The 18,448-nt window shown below is 44.5% G+C and overlaps 1 protein-coding gene across 1 annotated transcript; it reads right to left on the reverse strand.

The window, feature by feature from the left end:
• Positions 1-1,456: 1,456 nt before the first annotated feature.
• LOC124406840 (cadherin-86C) lies at positions 1,457-16,662 on the reverse strand. Its single transcript, XM_046882476.1, has 17 exons — positions 16,532-16,662; positions 12,911-13,116; positions 12,597-12,838; positions 12,442-12,525; positions 12,233-12,358; positions 12,017-12,157; positions 11,819-11,942; positions 10,366-10,558; positions 10,053-10,296; positions 9,828-9,986; positions 9,419-9,748; positions 9,020-9,338; positions 8,730-8,949; positions 8,346-8,635; positions 7,813-8,237; positions 7,475-7,697; positions 1,457-7,318 (listed from the first exon to the last, which is right to left on the reverse strand). Exons 2-17 carry the CDS (start codon positions 13,113-13,115, stop codon positions 1,701-1,703), a joined length of 8,943 nt encoding a protein of 2,980 aa, XP_046738432.1. The 5' UTR covers position 13,116; positions 16,532-16,662; the 3' UTR covers positions 1,457-1,700.
• Between the last annotated feature and the right edge of the window lie 1,786 nt (positions 16,663-18,448).

Genomic DNA, 18,448 nt, shown 5'->3' on the forward strand with positions numbered 1-18,448 from the left:
CTTGACCTACTCGGCGGTCATATAATCGTACAATCTCTCTCTACCTTAACACCAGTGTCTTGCGGTTTGAGCCGGAGGATTACCTGCCGGAGATAAAGTGTAGTAAATTACAGTCGAGCCGTGAAACTGCCTATCGAAAAAGTCTGAAGAGCTCTCTTATTGTTTTCACATTTCTTCCAAATCCAAAATCGTTTCTTAATTTTAAATGCACCCGGTATTTTTTTATTTTTTAAATTTCTGACGCAACATCGGCGTCAAACCGACGCGACGTGTCAAACTGCAGTCGATAGATAGCATTCTGCCAAACTTTAGGTGGTAATTATTATTTTTACTATAACAATAAGAGCGAGACGTGCATCTCAGCCGATGATGACGAGGTAATGTTAATAACTTATCGAGTCTGGGCCACGATTGCCGTAGGTAAGGTCGGGGCCGATGATATTTTTCTAACAGAGTTGCAGAACCGCGAGAAGCCAGCTTCGCGGTTATAGACTGTCGGTGTATAGGATGAAACTTTCGCAACTGCTTCATTAATTGTATTAGCCGTGACGTCACGAGTCGCCTGATCCAACAGGCATGATAGGATTGACTCTTGCAAGGTCACTAAGTATACCCGATTAAGTTATCTCGCGCAATATTTTCGACGTCAAAATGTGCAACGTACCTACTTATCTTGCTAAACTGCAATTCAAAAACGACAATTACAAACTGATTACCGATAATCAATCTTTCCAGTACATTCGACAATCAGGCTTCTCTGCAATTATTCCGAATATTATAATTACCACACTCGCTAAGTGGACCATTTAATCAATGCAAATCAAATGAAGGCACATCGAAGATTCAATAATATCGAACCAGTTTTGTCGACGCAAATATTTCCAGCTACCGATATCTCATGTTTATGCAATCGTCGATTCGCTTGCCAACTTGTGACGTGTCGAGTCGGGTAAGAACGACTGCTGTATGTACGCTGCAGCCAAGCTGTGGTGGGTAAGGTCAGAGTCAGCGATATTTTTGTAACAGAAGAACAGGATGTGGCCGCGAGTTATTCGACGTCGTCGGTTTAACCGAGATAGTAAATTGTTGCGAAATTGTTTAGAATTTAAATTTCACTTTTCACAACGGGACTGGTGATACTTTGTTGAACACAGTAGAATAAAACGTATAATTGTGATTTTATTCATTTATATTTACAGGGATCATTAAATATTTGTTTATACTGGAAAACGATCTGCTATACGTGATGTACAAAATTGGTCATTTAAATAACACCCATGCATATACTTTTCATCAATAAATTATCGGGCCATTTTTACTTCTGTATCCACTTTTGTACTTATGCTATACGAACGTACAATGCCTGAAAATCTGTGTGTATATATATGTATATGTATACACTATATGTATAGTCAGTATCGACAAAGCTGATTTTTTAATAGACAACGGGTATATTAGGGAATAAAAATATCTTATATTCTATTCTTCCGACAATGAGTTGTTATCGCTATAATATAATTATACGAGTATTACGACAAACCATATCCGTATATAAAAATTCTCTGTGAAAAATGTTCCCTTTTTCGAATTGCACAAAATGGGTAGACTTTACTTCTGTTTCAAATCTTTCATAAAATTTCCATTTCTATTACGATAACACATCAGACCACGAATTCGCCCGCAAAATCCTTCAACTAAATTCATGATGGCGGGGTAGTGCTGTCTGTTCTGAGCTGAGACGGTGCTGCCTCGCTATACGCGATATCGAAGACGCTTTTCTTCTCCAAGAGCTGTTGATGGCGAAGCTTCGTACCCCCCTGCAAAGAGACTGCGATTCCGGAATCGAGGTCGTCGTCGGGTCGTTTTGAGTCCTGAGATCCGTGGAGCGGCGAAACTTGCGGGGACGGATGCGGGACCGGCGGTGGTGGATGCAAGTAAAACGGGGGCTGTACTTTTTCGTAATTGTAGCTGGACTGCTGGTGCGAAGGTCGATGACTCGGAGATGTTCGCCGAGGTGGTTCGCTCGCGAATATTTCAACCGGGGGATCGTCGCTGTCGCCCCCCTCCGCTTTCCGGAGCTTTCGTCCCTCCTTAACCATCGCCCTTAGCTGCTCAGACTCCGCGTTCACTAGAGGCTTGATCCTTCGACGAGTCCTCGGCGTCGCTCCTTCCGGTGTCTTGACCTCTTGAGGCATGTCCTTGATCCTGGGGGCTTCCTTGCCTGGCGCACGTTGCGGCTTCCGCTGCCAGCGGGGCCTCTGCTCTTCCTCGGCGGCCTCCTTCAGCTCCTTTCTCCTCCGTTCCATCTCCTCTCGCTTTTGTTTATACCTCGACATGTACCCCGTCTTCGTCTCTGCTGGCTTCGACTGGTCCGATTCCTCGGATTTGGCTTCCTCCGCGTTTCGTCTCGCCTGATCACCTCCTCCTCTCTCCTGCGGCTTCGAGCGTTGGATCGTCGGCTCTTGACGAGGATCGCTTGGCTTTCCCCGCTGTGTACGAGGTCTCACCTGCAGGTGCTTATCCTCTTCAAGCTGACTCCCACCCTTAGGCTCCGTCTTTGGTCTACGCAACTTCGTCGTCTCCTGACTTTCGGCGTTCTTCTTTATCGGTTGAGAACCGTTCCCAGTTCTTTCCTTGACTGATTTTTTACTTTCTACGCTCGACGGAGTCCGGCCTGTATCCTTGGTCGACTTTCGCTTCGACGTCTCGACTCGTTCATTTTCTGGAGATGCTTTAGACGACGGTTGTTTTGAGCTTTGTTTTTCCATCTTCGGGGCACCGGAAGTTGCGATAAGCTCTTCAAGTCCGCTGCGGATCGCTTCTTCTGCAATTAACCTTGGCGTTAATTCATCATCTCGATTGTCAGGTGCAAAGGCACCAGGCGTTTCGTCCCTCATCTGAATTTTACTATCATTTTTTTTTGAATCTGGACGTTTGTCAGTTGATCGTGTCACGTGTTCAGCCTGAGGAATATCATTTCCTTCGTCAAGCAGCTGCGCCGTTATTGCCGGAATTCCCACGCTCGCAGGTTCTTCTCCATTTCCATCTCTATTTTTGGATCGATGTCGAGGCGTTTGATATGGTTGCGTAACCTCAGAAAAATCGCTAGACGTGTCACCGGTTTGTAATTGTTTGTACCACTCCTGGGATTGTATCTTTGCTGAATTTAGAGGCTGTCCCTGCATTTTGCTGGGTTCAATATTGACTTTTTCTCGTTTCTCGGTGGCAGTAAGCAACTCAGAAATACTTGACGCCGGTACAGCTGCGGTTTTTTCAGGTGAAGATTCATCAGACGCAATTTCTTTATCGCGTATTTCTTGCTTGGAATCAAGTCCCTCTGGAGATGACGTACCCGATAGGACATAAAACGAAGGAGATTCTCTTTCCGGAATATCGCTCGCGTTAGAAACTTGTGCGAGGTTTTGCTCTGGCGACTTCATATCATTATCTTTGGTATCAGATACTGTTGGGAAGCTATGTTGATCTACTTCTATCTCTTTTTCCTTCTTTGTTGCCGCGATCATTTCATTCTCACTTTTATCATTTGAGTTATCCGTCGGCAAAAGTGATTTGTCTGTTTTCGAACTTTCAATGTTTCCAACTGGTCCTGCAATCGAGCTCTCATTTGTGATATCTGTGGACTCGAGCTTTTCGAGCTCATTTTTATCTCTCTTTGGTGATTCACTCTTTTGTTCCATTTGAGGTGGGTCAACCTCTGATCGAGTGATATCCGAACGCTTTGTTTCACTGCGTGCAACGTCAGGTGGCGAGATGCTCGCGTTATTTAACAACGAAGTTTCGTTTGGTGCTTTTTCAGGATTTCCACCAATCGTTTTATTAGCATCTTCAATCTTGTTTATTTGGTCGGAGGTTGTAGCAACGGCTAATGTAGTGGAATCTACTAAATTAGATTTCGCATCGTCATTTTTCTCCCGAATTTGATCTGCTGACGATGTAGAGGCTTCAATTGGCCCAATTTCTCCATCACCTTTTATCTTCTCGGCTGAATTTTCATCGCCTGGCGTATCCTGATGAGTCCTTGCCTCCTGGGAGAGCTCGACTACAAGAGCATCATTAATATCTGGCTTCAGACTTTTCTCCGAGCTTGGCACCGGGTGACTTTCTGTTTTCACAAAACTCTGTAGTAAATCACGAGCGCTGTGCACAGCTTCGGACTCCAAAAACATTTTTATCATTTCCTTTGGAATTGATTTGGGCTTCTCTTTAGAGAAAGTATCGATATCGGTTTCTACAGTTTGAGACGCTGATTTTGGTAAAGCATCGGCAGTGATTTTTTGAGAATCCTCATCAGCCATGGGTGAATCTTTGATAGTTGAATCAGGTTGTTTTTCTACTGGTGCAACATTTACGGCCGATTCTGATAGATCAGGTCTTCCTGTCTCAGGTTCCACTGAAGTCTCTTCAGTAATTCCTTGAGTTCCCGTAGTACTTGGCTTTAACCCCTTTTCTGTGGGTGACGAAATTTTGTCAACTTTTGAATTATTTGCAACAATAATCGGCACAGCTTCTCCTAAATAACGTGAAATTTTGTCATCGCTTTCCGATAATTTTTCACTGCCTGGCTCAAGTTGTTTTTCTATTACAGTATTTACTTTAGATTCTGAAACCTTAACCTCAGGTTCTTTAGATTTATCTGAAATTTTGTCGATGGTTTTCGAACCCTCATCGGCCGAGGGTTCAGCTGGTTCTGTTTCAATTTTCCCATTAGCGTCAGATTTCAGTGTCTCGAAATTAAGTGTTGGACTTAACTTTCCAGATTCACTTTGAGATCCTACGCCCACTTTGCCTACGTCATCGTAAGTGGTTGGTTTCCGTTGACCTTCCTTTGAAACTGTACTTAATTTTCCAGCATCGGAATCCAATTTTGAATTCAAGCCGTTTGGTTTATTAGAATTTTCTTTACCAGTTATCTGATGTGGATCGGAAACCATCTCCATTGTTTGTACCGCGTCAGTCGTCAATTTTTTACTTATTTCCGGAGAACCAGGATCCTTTCTTACTTCTTGCCTCGGTTGTGTCTCGGACTGAGTTTTTTGAGTCTGCGAGTCCTGAACTATTTTATTTTTTTGGCCATCTTGTTTTATTTCCTTCACCTTAGAACTAATTGAAGTTTTTTTTTCGCCTGCGGTAATATCGTGTTGTTCCGTCGTTTCAGTGCTTGAATAAGAGTCGGATTGTTGATGTCGCGGAAGTAATTGACTACGGTCAGTCTCTGAACTTCGTGATTTTGGTTCATCAGACAGCACATTTATGCCTTTAGCTTTTGTCGGATCATGCTTCGACTTTTTTGTCTTTAAACTCGAGTGCCGCGATCTATCAGGAAGTTCCTCAACTTCAGAACTCTCGGTACTCATCTTCTTAGCCTTCAGTTGCCTTAGCAATGTTCGCTTCTTGGCGATAGGAACCTCCTCTGGTTCGCGTGGTTTACTCTTCTTGTTAGGCTTTTCGGACGTTGTTTTGAGCATTACTGGCTTTGGGCCCGACTTACTTTGAGATTTTTTTTTATCCTCCTTGACTTTTTTGTTTTTTTCCGTCCCACTGCTACTGCTCTGTGACTCTGTGGATTTTCTTTTAGATATGCTTTTGGTGCTTGATGTCGTATCGCTTTCTTTCTTGTCACTCTTCTTCGAACTAACAGACTTTATCTCAGTCTTTGGTAAGTTGACCTTGGACTTAGTAGGACTGGGCTGCTTTTTGGTCTTGCTTTCCAGCTTATGCGTGTCTGACGTATCTTCGACAGCTGCATTCGCATGCGAACGTTTGTGATACTTGTTCTTGCCAGCATCCGGTGACGATTGCCTTGGAATTTCGCTAAGTTCTTCTCCGTTCAGATCAGCACGCTCGTCGCTTTTGTAATCTACGTTTTTCATTTCCCGTGATTCTGTATTTTCAACTCGTCTTTCTTCCAGTGACGGTGTGCTAGCATGTTCGTCAAGGGAATCCGATATCTCCCGAAGTACTTCTGGCTCCAGGGTCGCTCTTCTGCCTTCTCGTGTGTCTTTAGCCTTGCGGCGCAGTAAATTTGTTCTTGTATCAGAGCTTGATCGAGCTTCTTCCTGGATCGGTGACCTCATTAAGAGGCTTCGTGACCTCCTCAGCTCGCTGCCAAAGCGTTTCTTAGACTTTGATTTCCTCCGTGACCTAACCTCGTCGTCAGACTCATCGTTATCACTTCTACTTCGAACCTGAGTAAAGTGATCGGTTTGCGTTGCCGCCGTACGGTCAGTTTGAGTTGCAATTGCCACTTGACCCGGCAGACTCTGAGTCTCTAAATAATTACCAGGGTCTATTCCCGAAACTCTGAGGGTTCTCGCGTCTCTGTCCATCACGAGCTGCGTCAGTAATGCATTCTGTTTAGCCAACTCGGCGTGTTGAGAAGCGTAGGATGGAATATTCAGAAAAGATCCATGTTGCTCAGCGTTTTCAGTAGCTTTGGCAACAGCGGTTCCGACGAGCATCGCCGCGGCCACTTTTCTCTGCTGTTGTAGTTCCGCCTCTTTACTTTCTATCTGCTGTTTTCGTACCTTCAGCTCTTCCTCATCTTCCAGGTCACCGTGGTCGATAATCAGACATTGAACACTTGGTGATTTTTCTCCCCTCTGCTGCCTTCGATCGGGTTCCAGACTGCTGGGTACCAAAAGAACTTCGTGTTTTTGAAGGAACTGCCCGCTGCCCTGTTTCCCGGGCTCTAAAGCGTCTACAGAGATCTCTTGCACACTTCCATGAATATCTTGTTGCTGTCGTATCCTCTGATCTTCCATGAACCGACGCAGGAGAATGTCTTTACCGTCAGTTCGATAGCCAAGTGCCTGTTGATCTAGAACCAAAGTAATCGGCCGTTGGGCTTGCGGTGATACGTCGTCGTCTTTTTCGTGACCTCTGGTTATCAGCCGAAGGACCTCCGCGTTACCATTTCTGTAGAATTGCTGTTCGCGAGGGAATTGCAATGACTCGTCTGCCGGGTGGTAACTGCGGCGTAGAACGTCTGAACCTCGTTCCATTTCGTGTCTTCGCAGCGAATCCACATCCCCAATGTCATAAGTTTGCCCTGTCTCTACGTCCTCGACGTAAAGACGTTCGTCTTGACGCTTTTGGGTCATGTCTTGAACCCTCCAGGATGGAGGACCGTCCTTCATCCGGAACGAAGGTGCCTTTGATGCACCCTGCAATGTCCTTACCTCGGCCACGTCTCCCGGCAGTGAGGCAATTCCCCGGTTTTTCGTGTTGCGCCGATTGAACTGCCAGGTATGCCGCATTGGATCGGCACTCCAGGCCTGCTTTTTTTCCGACCACTCAGCTGAAAATGTGAAAATGTGCAGACAGATGTTATTTAATCCTTCATTCAACGTGGGAACACTGGCTTGTTATTGCAATCAGCAATTCAGCGGTGTTCATGATTCTTGAAAAAGTGAGTAATGCTTCCTTCGAAATTATATCTTGACTCTGGAATTACCTTTAGCGACGTTCTCTTGCTTCCTCCGAAGGTGGCGCTTGGGTCTTCCTTCTACGTAATTCACAGTTTCTAACGAATGCACCCGTCTCTTTCTTGGTGCCATGTAAAATGGACATCCTGGGCATATGCAGCAAAGAATCAGACCCAACAACGCTAACAACATCATCAGCCCCAAGAGAATTAGAAGCCAGAGCAGTAATTTATTCTCTGCTTTATATACGATCTAAAATATCGATTATAGTCCTTCATTGTTCGGGCAGAAAAAATTATCGCAAGTACGTGAATAATTGTCATTTCCAGAAATCTACTATCTAGGACCGCATGTCTTGCATACTCACATATTCATTGTTTGAAGCCAACGTCGTTTTATTAACTGTGTCGATATTCGACTTTCCACCTGAACTTTCGTACGTTCCCAATGAAGTTTTCACAATTGTACCTTCTCCAGTATTACCAGCGCTACTTCCACCGATGCCATCCATAGTATTTCCACCCCTATTACCGCTACCAGTACTACCTCCACCTATGCCGCCAATATTATTTTCACCCCCTTTGCCGTTACTAGTGTTACTTCCACTCAAACCAACGACAGTATTTTCAAACCCTTTGCCGCTATCAGTGCTACCGCCACTCAGACCAACACCAGTATTTTCAACCCCTTTGCCGCTACCAGTGCTACCTCCACCCATGCCACCAACAGTATTTTCACCCCCTTTACCGCTACCACTGCTACCTCCACCCATGCCGCCAATAGTATTTTCACCTTCTTTTCCGCTACCAGTGTTACCTCCGCCCATGCCAAGAACAGTATTGTCACCCCGGTTGCCGCTACCATTGCTCCCTTCACCGATGCTACCAACAGTATTCTCACCCCCCCTGCCACTGCCAGTGCTAGCGGCATTTCCCTGAACTCTACCACTATTACTTCCATTATTTCTGCCGGAAATGCTCCCGACTGGGTTCACAACGGAGTTCCCTATCGGGTTTGTAACGGAGCTCCCAACATCAGGAGGAGTATTCTCTACCTTGGACGAATCGGTCTTCGAGTCGGTAACAGGCACGATGTTCATGCCGTTCGCAACCAAGCTTTTGTGAATTTTTTCTATGTCCACGAGGAACGTACCGGACATAGTAGGCTCGACCCGTGCGACAACTATACTCCTGGAAGAGAAAAATTGTTAGTTAAACAATATTCCACAGTAAACTTAACACCTGTACTACCGAGTATTCTGGATTCCATTTCAATAATACTGACATCTTTTCTCCTTGAGAAGTTGCGTTTTTCGGTTGTCCAGGCTGATCGTAAGGACGTATATCTTGGATGGTTACGCGTCCGCCAGTGATAGCTGCTAAAATTTCCGTCGTGTGCAATGGGTCGAGATCCTTCGCTGGAACCACCAACATGAGCGTGAGTGCACCCATCGGCGTTGCGTTTATAATATACACCTTCGCCGTGCTCGAGAGGTGCGGAACTCCTGAAATCAATCACACTCGTCAGATTTTACCTATTTTAAAGATTTATCGCCTGAGTCTTCAGAAACCCACCTAAGTCGTAGGCTCTAACAGTTAGAGTATACACCACATCTTCAGCCGCTCGTTTTTTACGGTTCTTCCATATCCTCAACGGTTTCTCTGTAGAACTGCCAATTTTTTGGTACATGTTCAACGTCTGCAGCAGATTGCTTTTGAATTTTGTTGCAAATGTAACGTAATCATTGTTCCGCCTTCGTCGAGATTTGGTCAGCGGTTCTCTAAGTGTTAATTCGCCGGTTACTTCGTTCAGGCGGAATTTGTTTCCGTAATTCCCATGCATTAGTTCGTACCGAACCTCGTTGTTTGGAGGCTCAGCGTCAGCGTCGACTGCCTAAACGCGATAAAAACATGGTTAAAAAATTGTCTGACCATGACAATCTCAAATTGTCCAAGAATCCTGTTGAAAATCACCCTGATGAATGCTGGGCTGGTAAAGTTGGTCTGCTCTGAGTTCAGGATGAACTCATAGATCGGCTTATCGAATATCGGAGCATTGTCGTTAACGTCGAGCAGGTTGACAATCAATGGCACAGTGCTCGATAGTCCCCTACCATTCTCGTCGCGAGCTTCTACAAATAGCCGCAAACTCGCCGTCACCTCTCGATCCAGCCCCGGTGAACCATCGGCCACGACAATCAACCCGGTCTCCGAGTCCATAGTCAAGGTCTCGTTACCAGGTCCAATAATCCCGGTGTACCGCACGCTACCCGACAGTCCGGTGTCTTTGTCGGTAGCGTGCACCTGCAATCAGGCTATGAATTAAACGGCGCAGGAGCATTGCGGAGCATTTTCTTTCATCGAGCAGTCGACTCTACTATACCTGGACAACTCTCGTCTTCGGTGACACGTTCTCAATGAGCGTGACCTCGTATACGTCTTTTTCAAATTCCGGAGGGTTGTCGTTGATATCCTTCAGGAACACGGTGACCGGTACCGACGTCGAGAGGTTCGTCGCAGGTCCAACTTCCTGAGCGATTATCTGCAAGGTTGTTCAAAGCGTTAATGTCGACCTTGGTCGGGTTGTCCAGTCCTCTTCCATACTCACCGTGAATTCGACCGTCTTTCGGGCCTCAAAGTCCATCAGAGCATTGTCTCGCACCGTCACCACGAAATTGGCCACCCTTTCGGCCACCGTTGGTGTCACTTCAAAAGTCCCGTTGTTGTTTCCAAGCTTCAATGCGAATACGCCCGTTTTCCCGATGTCCTCGTCTCGCACGGTGGTTAAGTAAGGCTTGTCGAACATCACGATTGTACCAGGCGTCGCATTCTCGTCCATCCACGCCATGTAGCTGAGGGTTAGACGAGTTTAAATCTCTGTGACACGTATCACGGTTCATAGCTCACTATTATTCTCTCACCTGTCACTCTCGAAGTAGGGAGGACTGTTCCCTGGCTCTCCAAGGAGCAGACCAAGTTCTACTACAGTCGCCTGCGCCGGAGGTTCGTCTCTTAAACGACGCACCTCCTCAGCTACCACCGTCAGTAAAATTGGCGCCCCTACGTGGGTAATTTGAGTGAGCTCATCCAAGGGTCGTGCCAACGTGATTTCTCCTGTGAAGCATTACGTGATATGGTTCGACAATCTTCGTTACTTTGCAAAGATCTCAGCTAGTAATAATTGCGCCTCATACAGGATTGCATCCAGCCTATTTTACGACCCTTCTGTTTCAAACAGTGAAAACTTAGCACGATTCTTAACGAACTCGCAGTTTTTATTACAGGAGCTTAAACCCTTGAAGCTGCTTTACACTCTCCTAGCGTTGCCTCATTATCATACGCGTACGGAATATATTATTATGAACCTCTGGTCTGTTTTATATTCCACTATATAATAGCCAGTGAGCCGCAAGCCCGCGTAGCCGGTCGCGTGCGTCTTTGCCGTCTTGATAACATCGCGAAACTTACGACGAGGCCAAGACTGACCACATAGCTCGGTCAATAACGTTGCGACTCCTTCCTCGAACTCATTTGCCTAACCCCTGCAGCACGAATTAGGTTTTCTTCTGAAACTCGTGATTTCTGAGCCATCGGCTGGATTTCTCATAGTAATACAACGGTATACCTTCTTCGCATCCGGATTATTTCTAGTTTCAGTAGAGAAAGCTTTTTTCTCTTGGCTCGTTTGGCTTCAATATCGAGGGGCGATACAAACTTGGCAGCGAATTAAGCTCAGCGTGAGTTGAGGGCCAGAAAAGTAAATCTCTTTTTTCGATCAAGGGGTAATTTATTTTCGACCTAATCTTTACGACGAAAGCAACACGCAATGCGTAAGAAAAGCTAAGGTCGATGAAACATGCGACTAAATCTGGTGCGAATTTTTTTTTAGCGAAAAACTGTATAATGGCCAGAACTGTTCTTGATTAGCCTATAGAATCGAGATGTCTGTGTACAGCTATTACATACTTATTTCGTTAGCGATCTAAGATAAGCTTCAATTTATTCAAGTTTGTACATTTAATAGTAAAGGTAAAATCTAGATCACGTGATACAGGCATGTAATTTCCTCCCTGTAGGTGTACACGTTATTCTTTATAGGAAATTCTTATCGATCTCTTGCCTCGCCGGTAATGGACGAATATTCAAACGGGAATATCGAGCTACGGAAATATAATAAATTCTAAATCACCCTGCAAACATTTTAAAATGAGTTTTTTAATCAAAGCCGTTTGTTGTTTGAGATGGGAGGGGGGAAATTTGCTTTGTAAAGTCCAGGTCCGGTAACTCAGTGTCACTAGTCTCCCAAAGCGTTTACTCGTTGTCAGTTTAAGGACTGGAAAGGCAAATGAACTAAAACAGCGGGAATAAACTCACCAGTCCATTCGGAGATGTTAAAGAACGGTGTTAAAGGGTTACCGTCCGAGACCAAACCATACGTGACCTCACGAGGCGTGCCTTTGTCACCATCCTCGGCGTGAACTCGCAAAATCACATCCCCCTTCAGAACGAAAGTTTAAATAATTAATTCGTTTCTCAATGTCACAGCCGACTTAAATTATGTATTCTACTAACAGGCTTCACAGAATTGTTCACTCTGGTCAAGGGGGGAGCGATTGTGAAGACTGGAGGGACGTCCTGGACATCCTGAACAATCACAACCACGTGGACACCCGCGATATTTCTCGTATCCTTTCCCGGCTCTGTGTAAGGATCCTAGACACCAAATGTTCTCCATTGCCATAGACAAGGCTAAACACAGATCAAGAAAAAATATAAGACGCTACTCACCGTCGCATACATGGTCAGTGTGTACATTGACTGGGTTTCAAAGTCGAGTTCTCCTATCAACGTTATAACCCCTCTAGTCTGAGTCGGCGTTTGTCGTTGCCGTATGGTGAAAAGTTCCTTGGGTTGCTGGATAGGGTAATCCATTATAAATCCGTTGTTCAGCTTATTATCGTAGATGATTTCTCCGTAATAACAACAACAATACTAACCCACAACTCAATGTACACCGGTTTTCCCTGCCACGGATTCGCACGCACGAGCAGATAATCCAACTCCTTGCCGGGTTTGGTGTCCTGTCGATAAAAAGTCAGTCACAACTTACAAGGTGTTATCACGTCGATGAGATAACGTCGGACGAGCTCACCTCAGGGACCATTATAATGGACGGCACATGTGGGAAGATCATGTCTCGGGGTGTCGACGCGTTGGTGACGGATATCGTGGCCTGCATCGAGTTCGAATCACCCTTCGAATCCTTAACTCGAACCGCGAAATCATGGAGACGTCCAGGGACGAGTCGCCGTGTCAGGATCACATTGGCCTGGCAGACTTTGTTGTACAGAGTACAAGGCAGGTTTTCGATCCGAACGATTGGCTGGACGGCAGCTAAAGTATCGTATCATTCGATTACTGGATTTCCTTTCCAATAATAGCAATCAATTGACATAACACACTGACCCGTTATATCGAATACCAGTGGAAAATCTGCATCCTGATCAGTTGCCCGAAGTCTGAATATCACAGAGTCTACTTCTGCGTCGGCCGGGACGAGCACCAGACCCATATTAGTGGAAGTATCAAATTGCGGACGCGACCCGGCTGCCAATTCCCAAATGCATACGAAATAAATCCATGCATTTAGCCATCTTTTTGCCAAAAGCATCCTGAAAACAATCGTGCGGCTGTAAACTCGTTGAAAAAAATCATGTCCTTGATTGAATTCTCCTGTACAAATGTTACTTCGATTTCAAGTACGAGTACGTCCTGCAAAAGTGATCGGATTCTTTTTCTTGGCGGGCACGCGGCATCGCGTGAGGAGAAGGCAACGACGCTTGTACTTGACAAGTGGTTGAGTTGACCTCAACTGGATCAATTCTCATGCCTAATTAACGGTCCTCTGTTATTTCTCCGAATCTTTATACGACGTAAGCACCACTCCACGGTACTCGGGGTTGCTGAACTTCCAACTCACAGCTCTAGCCGCCTATCTTACGACCGTTTCCGGTTTCGGGTCGTGCGAATAATTTATTCGTTTCGGCTGCCCGCCTTGGGTGTTTGCGTGATATGCCGTTTCTCCCTTGCTGGTCATTTCCAGACGATTTTTCGAGTTACAGGTCATAGGTCACAGGTCAAATACTTGCTCGATTCGTGCGTAACCATCGTGTAAAACGGCAATCATGCTCGGCGCTATATCTAATCTTTCTAAGAATCCTACCTATACATGTACTGCCGGTGATGTTTTGATGGATTATTGAACTCTTGGAATTATTGATTAATCCAGTCTGCCTGGCAGAAATTATTGATGATGCAATTCGCGTCGCGTTCCGACTCGGATTAGCTCACTGTGGTCAACCTGCTCGTGCTCGGTTGATTAAAAACTGCAAACGCTTCACTGGCACGTTTCGGTTAATTCAAATGGATCCTAGTGCCGTCAGGTTTTCGGCGTTTCAATATCTGCTTTGATAATCTAGGTTAATTGATCCTGTCGCAAACTGCTGTAGGACGTACGAGGTTAGCGGAATTTTATAAAAAGTAACCACGCAATTACGCTTACGTACACGTGTACTAATAACATCGTCTAAATCTAATCAAAAAATATGCGAATTGCTACGCCGGTCCGTCAATACACCAACAAAATGATGTCAAGGTTGTTGGACTGTCCGGTGGTAATCAATGGTTATTTTAGTGGTCTTCGCTCCGAAAAATATCGACCCTTGCCAAGCCAGCTGACGTCTACTTTATCATTTATACACCTACCGCTTATTTTAAATTAAGAAGGACTGAGACTTTAGCCAGGGAATGAATTAGGGTACGTAGATTGATTACGAGACTTTATTTTAGATTTTCTTTGTTTCCAAGGCAGAGGCAAAATGTAAATTAATGTATAATAATCACAGTCATTTGGGTAGGTGATTAGGTGGCGCCTTGTTTTCTCACCGGTAGCGAAGGAATGGAAATTTATTCACGACTCACTCGATCATAGTCGCCGGACCTGCCTCATTCAAATTTCGGCTACGTGTGCAATTCACTGTGTTATAATCGAAAAACACGGCAAAATGAACTTGTACAGTTGTTGGCACGAGATTGAACGCTATCTAACTGTCCATTCCTCTTTAGTACGTGGCCCGAAAGCCATTCTACGAAGTAACTAAATTTGTAACTTGACAAAATTTCTTCATGGAAATTCATTGGCCGATAGCAAAAGCTGCGTGAACTCGGTGTTCCTTTTGTGTGAGAATGAGACCGACAAACTTAACAAACAAAATCCTTATACCTCCACGTCCGAGACTTGAGAGCATAAAATGTTTATCGCAAAGAAGACAAAAGTATTTTTAAGCTAGATTTAATGTCACTTTAGATTGAAGTGACAGTTTTCGATAATTCGGTCCGCGCGGCCCTGAGTTGATGATTTTCTATGTCAAAACCGCTTAATTGTCGGGGGTCGGTTTGTAGTAAACTCGGTCAACCAAATCGAAGCATCGATTGGTTGGCCTTCACCTAGAGATCAAAAGCCTACTATACTCGTCTGCCTAGATCTAAGGTCTTCCCAGGCTCATGACTGAGCCCATTGTGCTCGGGTGACTCGAAAGAATAAACGAAGAGGCCGAAAAGTTCGTGGTGCCAAAATACCTTTCCAATATTCTGGGCGATGACGAGCCGGTACGACCTTATATGTACGTCATCGAACTTGACATAGAATGCTTCACTGGTACCAACATTCTACTCGAACACACAGTGTAATTTATTCAGAACAAGTTAATTATCCTCGACTTTTGACAACTTCAGTAACAAGTCCAGTTCTACTCGTTCAATAGCTGTTTGGTAACCGCCATAGTATCAGATTTCTCTTCGCAATCTTACATCGATCGACTAGACGAGGAACAGCGAGTGTGCTGCTCAATTATCGTTCGTTCAAAAGTGATGGCAAAGAATACATAAAACGAGTAAAAATTGAATCCGTCACTAGAGGCAGAGCTGCAGGAGTGACGGTGAGCCAGGGTAAGCAGTGCGTGACTGTTCGGGCGTTAGTTACGAGTTGTAAGTCAGCTAAGAAACAGGTCAAATGTTTAGCCCTATATTGATCAGTACACTTTAAACCATCTTATTTTAACGCCTCAGCTTTCCTACGTCAGCGTGATTATTTTCGTCGGATTCTCGCTGCCGGATGAAAATTGTCGCGTCGCTTTTTGCCTACAGACTTCAATTACGAGCCTCGCAAATTTTCCAATTACTTAAATGGCTCTGGCTATTCAATTGAATTTCTCAGCAGGTAAAATCGATCGACAAACAATTACAACAGTATACACTTTTATTATTTCTTCAATCATACGCCTCCACCGGGTTTTAAGAATGAAACGTAAATCCTTTGATTGACGTAAATACGGCTGCTTGCTTGCACAGTTGTTCATTTACGCGACCATGAATAGCCAGCTAGACACTCCGAGCTGTGGTTATTTAATTATCGCGTTCAATCGCCAGCTTAGCTATGTACATATGTATGAACCAGCGATCGATGTGCCAAATCGTGTCCCAAAAATCAACAAGTCGAAACCGAGTGTTCGTACGGTTGCGGAATGAAGCAAGCACAGGTATAATTGAAAGTGAAAGAGCCGTTGGTAGTTCTGCAAGTTCTGCAACTAAAGTTTCAACTGGAGAGCACGTGTCAGACGACCGTAAACCAGAGGCAGAACTTTAGCAACAATTCCCTGACAATGCAGTTGATAGAGTTCACGTGTTCAATCCTGCGGAGATACGAAGAAGGGTTATTTTCACCGAAGGCGATATATTGCGAAATGTGGGGCGATCGGATATCTAAGCTACGGGGGATGGCGTGTCATCGTTACTTCGCTATGTTTTCTATCGCGCCGGGCAGCGCTGGCGGTTCGCTCGTCTATCGAATAATTCGACTCATCCTTCGTATATTTCAGGAATTTTATTTCGCCTCAAGTGTCTAGCTCACGATCCTAGACACGAAGTCCGAAAAAGTGGGCTACGAAAATAATGGTAATAATAATTGTGTTACACATGGCACGAAAGTTGGTCAGAGTTGTGATTTGATATTCAACTGATATGTCCTACCTGACGAGTTAGTTCACGTTATCAGCAGCGCAGGTGTAAACAGAGTTCCAAATTTACTACAAACAGCCTTACACGTAGACATTATCGAACATGGAAACTCAAACTTATTAGAAAGTGAGAAATTTAGAGTCTCAATCTAGCTGTTACAGATCACTTTGCCAGAGTTTTTCTCAGTGCGAATCTTTTTTCGGTGTAATACATATATAAAAAAAAGTAAGACGAACGGCTAAATTTTCTTAATCATAAAATTTGTGCAACAGTATCATTATTAAAAAGTTCTTTTATAAAACGTAGCCTATTACAACTAGTATCACTTTTGTGTCACTTTGATTATCAGTTACGATGGCACGGGGTTCAGGCTTCTTTGGTTTGAACCGGTGCTGATCTTGGTGCACGTCATGAGATTTCTTCTTCAACGTCCCGACAGACTTGCACTCGCGTCTAATTACCGTCAGCCGTAGTCCAGGTCGGACATTTTGGTATTCGAACAGTCGCCTCGGTCGCCGTTCCGAGGCATGTGAAAGACCGCTAACCCTTGTCACCGGATTCAACCCCGCCGATACCTTCCCGCTAAACCCAACCCTCCATCCCTCTGACCGACGTCACACTACCCGACTGACCAATCGTACGTTACCCCCAGCAAACCACCGTATTGTATATATCGGAGCGTGTTTCGCTTTATTTCTCTCACCCCGACCCTCGTAAGTCACGATTTTTATCGGGTTTTAGCTCGTCGGTTTGCTCTACTTTCGATTACGCCGGGTACCTGCACACACTTTTTTAAGACTCAATTTATAAACTGTCAGAATAGTTAGAATTTTCTGAAATTTATGAATCGATCGTCCCATCCTTGGATTTTTCACATAAATACTGTTGGGATTTCTAAGGTAAGCTTCGAATACATTGCCACGAATCGTTTGCCTTCAAGTATGAAAAAGCAAGGAGTTTTGTTGTTTTTTGATAGAAAAAAAATGCTCTTCGACGCTTGACGTCTCTGACCCGTGAACCACGTTCGACTAAACTAGTGAACTTATTGCTTTCGCAGGTCGCCGAACACGTGGGAAGTTAGATATCGATATAATACAAACGCTTGCGTAGAGCGGTGAGTCAGAACGTGGGTCATTAGATAGAATGAAACTTGACGCTATATCCCGAATCGGTAGGGTTCCGACGTTCTTTGTGTTGCACAATCAGTTTCGAAAACTTACTCCGTAGTATCCAATAGCCTTCGCTTTGAAAAGCAAGTAGATATACCTGGTCAACTATACTTATAGTAAGATTAAGGACCGATAATTCCACATTATCCAGAAAAGAACATTTTACAGATTAAGTTATTTCTTGAATACTCCAATGCACAGAAAACAGGAATCCGAACGCAAAGCTCAATTTCAAATATTTATTGAGCACTGTTATTTTAAGTTCATGTTCTACAAAACTTCATATCCAATTACCCGTATCTTTAACTTACGTTTCCCTTCACGCAATCTGTTAACCATGCAGTTAAAACACAGGTTTTCAATTGCTTCGTCAATCCATGAGGCCGAAATGATGTTTTTATATATATATATATATGTGTAAATTCACAAAATACCAATGCTCGCTGTATTTCTGCTCTGTTGCAAATATATTCTTGCTAGCCGTAGGGTAACTGACGCGAGATAAATTCAGAATAATGCTTCTGGGGGCGGCGAATATTTCGCAACTACGTAAGGCTGGCGTTAGGGGTGAGAAGTTGGGAAGCTTATCTCCTTCCTGGACGTCAGCATTGCGTGGCACACTATGCTAATCCCTTTGTTCGACCACGTACCGCAATCCACTGAACACTCCGGTTACCTCCACCGCGGTCTGGCTCAAGTCATTTTTACTTTTTATCGTGGTTTTACATCCAGAAACTTACTCGTTGACTTGCTAGTCTAA

This window comes from Diprion similis, chromosome 1 (assembly GCF_021155765.1).
Source record: "Diprion similis isolate iyDipSimi1 chromosome 1, iyDipSimi1.1, whole genome shotgun sequence".
Taxonomy (NCBI): Eukaryota; Metazoa; Arthropoda; class Insecta; order Hymenoptera; family Diprionidae; genus Diprion; species Diprion similis.